The sequence below is a fragment of the Salvelinus namaycush genome, chromosome 16, assembly GCF_016432855.1.
Source record: "Salvelinus namaycush isolate Seneca chromosome 16, SaNama_1.0, whole genome shotgun sequence".
NCBI classification, from domain to species: Eukaryota; Metazoa; Chordata; class Actinopteri; order Salmoniformes; family Salmonidae; genus Salvelinus; species Salvelinus namaycush.
In genome coordinates this window covers 36540691-36543072 of record NC_052322.1, presented here as the reverse complement: position 1 = coordinate 36543072, position 2382 = coordinate 36540691, and the positions used below count along the sequence as shown (strand labels likewise).

The window sequence follows — 2382 nt, the reverse complement described above, 5'->3', positions numbered from 1 at the left end:
GAGTGGCCAGTTATGTTTGCAGTGGTGGCTGGATTATATATTAACAGTGGCCTAAATCACATTGTGCTGACTGATTTGGAAAGTGATCATCTAACACCTTAAGATGTGCCTATAAAATCAGGACCCTGACTTCCTGGGTGCATTTGTAGAAAGGACCCTTTCCATCTCTCTTTCTGTACAGCCGGAACACCATCTGAAGAAGGGCTGAACGCCACCGCAAGACCGCAACCATGAACGGCACAGAGGGACCAGATTTCTACGTCCCTATGTCCAATGCTACTGGCATTGTTAGGAACCCTTATGAATACCCCCAGTACTACCTTGTCAGCCCAGCGGCGTACTCACTCATGGCTGCCTACATGTTCTTCCTCATCCTCACCGGCTTCCCCATCAACTTCCTCACACTCTACGTCACCATCGAGCACAAAAAGCTGAGGACCGCCCTGAACTACATCCTGCTCAACCTGGCTGTGGCCGATCTCTTCATGGTAATCGGCGGCTTCACCACTACGATGTATACCTCCATGCATGGCTATTTCGTCTTTGGAAGAACGGGCTGCAACATCGAGGGATTCTTTGCTACCCATGGTGGTGAGATTGCCCTGTGGTCCCTGGTCGTCCTGGCTGTCGAGAGGTGGTTGGTCGTCTGCAAACCTATTAGCAACTTCCGCTTCAGTGAGACCCATGCCATCATGGGCGTGGCCTTTACCTGGGTCATGGCTGCTGCTTGCTCCGTGCCCCCTCTGCTCGGCTGGTCCCGCTATATCCCCGAAGGCATGCAGTGCTCATGTGGAATTGACTACTACACACGCGCCCCCGAGATCAACAACGAGTCCTTTGTCATCTACATGTTCATTGTCCACTTTTTGATTCCCCTGATAGTCATCAGCTTCTGCTACGGCAACCTGCTCTGCGCTGTCAAGGCAGCAGCTGCTGCCCAGCAGGAATCTGAGACCACCCAGAGGGCTGAGAGGGAAGTGACCCGCATGGTCATCATGATGGTCATCTCCTACCTAGTGTGCTGGGTGCCCTACGCCAGCGTGGCCTGGTATATCTTCTGCAACCAGGGATCAGAGTTCGGCCCCGTCTTCATGACAATTCCGGCATTCTTTGCCAAGAGTTCGGCCCTGTACAACCCTCTCATCTACGTGTTGATGAACAAGCAGTTCCGCAACTGCATGATCACCACCATATGCTGTGGGAAGAACCCCTTCGAGGAGGAGGATGGAGCCTCCACCACTGCCTCCAAGACCGAGGCCTCTTCCGTGTCCTCCAGCTCCGTGGCTCCTGCATAAACGGGCCCCCGACGTGGGCCCTGCGATCCAGCGTCCACGAAGAAGACTTCTGCTCCCGGAAACGACAAAGGCTCACGTCTACAGAAATAACTCTTGTATTTTTACAAACCAGTTGGTTCAACCTAAAGACAGTTGCAGATGGGCAGCCCACAACAAAGTTGTTTATGTATATGTAAAGAGAGTCTAACGTAACAATGTGCAGGGATGGAATTGGAAAATAATCACTCTGGGAATTAACCAATGTAAAATGTTCAGATTCTGTATTTTTACATGTCCAAATCACTTTGGGAACTCTGTTCCCACTCATTCCCTCCCAATTCCACCCCTGTCGATGTGCAAGATGTTTTGTCTTTCTCGAGACAGGAAAGGAAAATATCTTAAATCTTTTACAGTTGGATTCTATATGTTACTGGCTTATTTGTGAATGTAGAGACATGTAATCAAGGCAACGTAATAAATCGCACTTTGCAAAAGACAATTACTGTTCATGTTGTACTTACTATCAGGGTGAAAAGGTTGCAACTAAAGTAGTATGTTTAATTAAGTGAGTCAATGTGAATCACCTGTTCAGAATGCACTATATTTAATTTGGTACTAACACAGGTTTTACAACCAGCACAAAGGCCTCTTAAATGCAATACATGAAATATAAAATAGTTCAACATATAGACATGTTGTGTACAGTCAGGACCTGGGTTCAAAAACGATTTCAGGTATTTAAATTACTTTTTAATGCATTTTAAAGCAAGTATTCAGATAACGTTGGAAAGTATTTTAAATACTCAAATACACTGACTCAAATATACTCCAATGCATTTAGCCCAGGTATTAGAAAATAGTATTGAAAATACTCAAATACACATTCTTAAAAAAAAAAAAGTTTTAAAATACTTATATGTATTTGAATCGAGGTCTGGTGTTCTCATAGCTTTGATAAAGGTGTTAAGACGGAACAGTGGTCTAAGGTCAATCATGGGTCACCTTGTACTGTGTATGTAATGCTAATTATAAGGGTTTATGACATGAATAAGCATAGCTATGTATGACTCAATACATACATGAAGATGCAGACATGACTATAGCTTCT

At 45.4% G+C, this 2382-nt stretch overlaps 1 protein-coding gene across 1 annotated transcript; it reads left to right on the top strand.

Moving 5' to 3' along the window:
- Positions 1 to 225: 225 nt before the first annotated feature.
- Positions 226 to 1765, top strand: rho (rhodopsin). The gene has a single exon (XM_039011146.1). The coding sequence runs from the start codon at positions 231 to 233 to the stop codon at positions 1293 to 1295; it is 1065 nt and encodes a 354-aa protein (XP_038867074.1). The 5' UTR covers positions 226 to 230; the 3' UTR covers positions 1296 to 1765.
- The last annotated feature ends 617 nt before the right edge of the window (positions 1766 to 2382 follow it).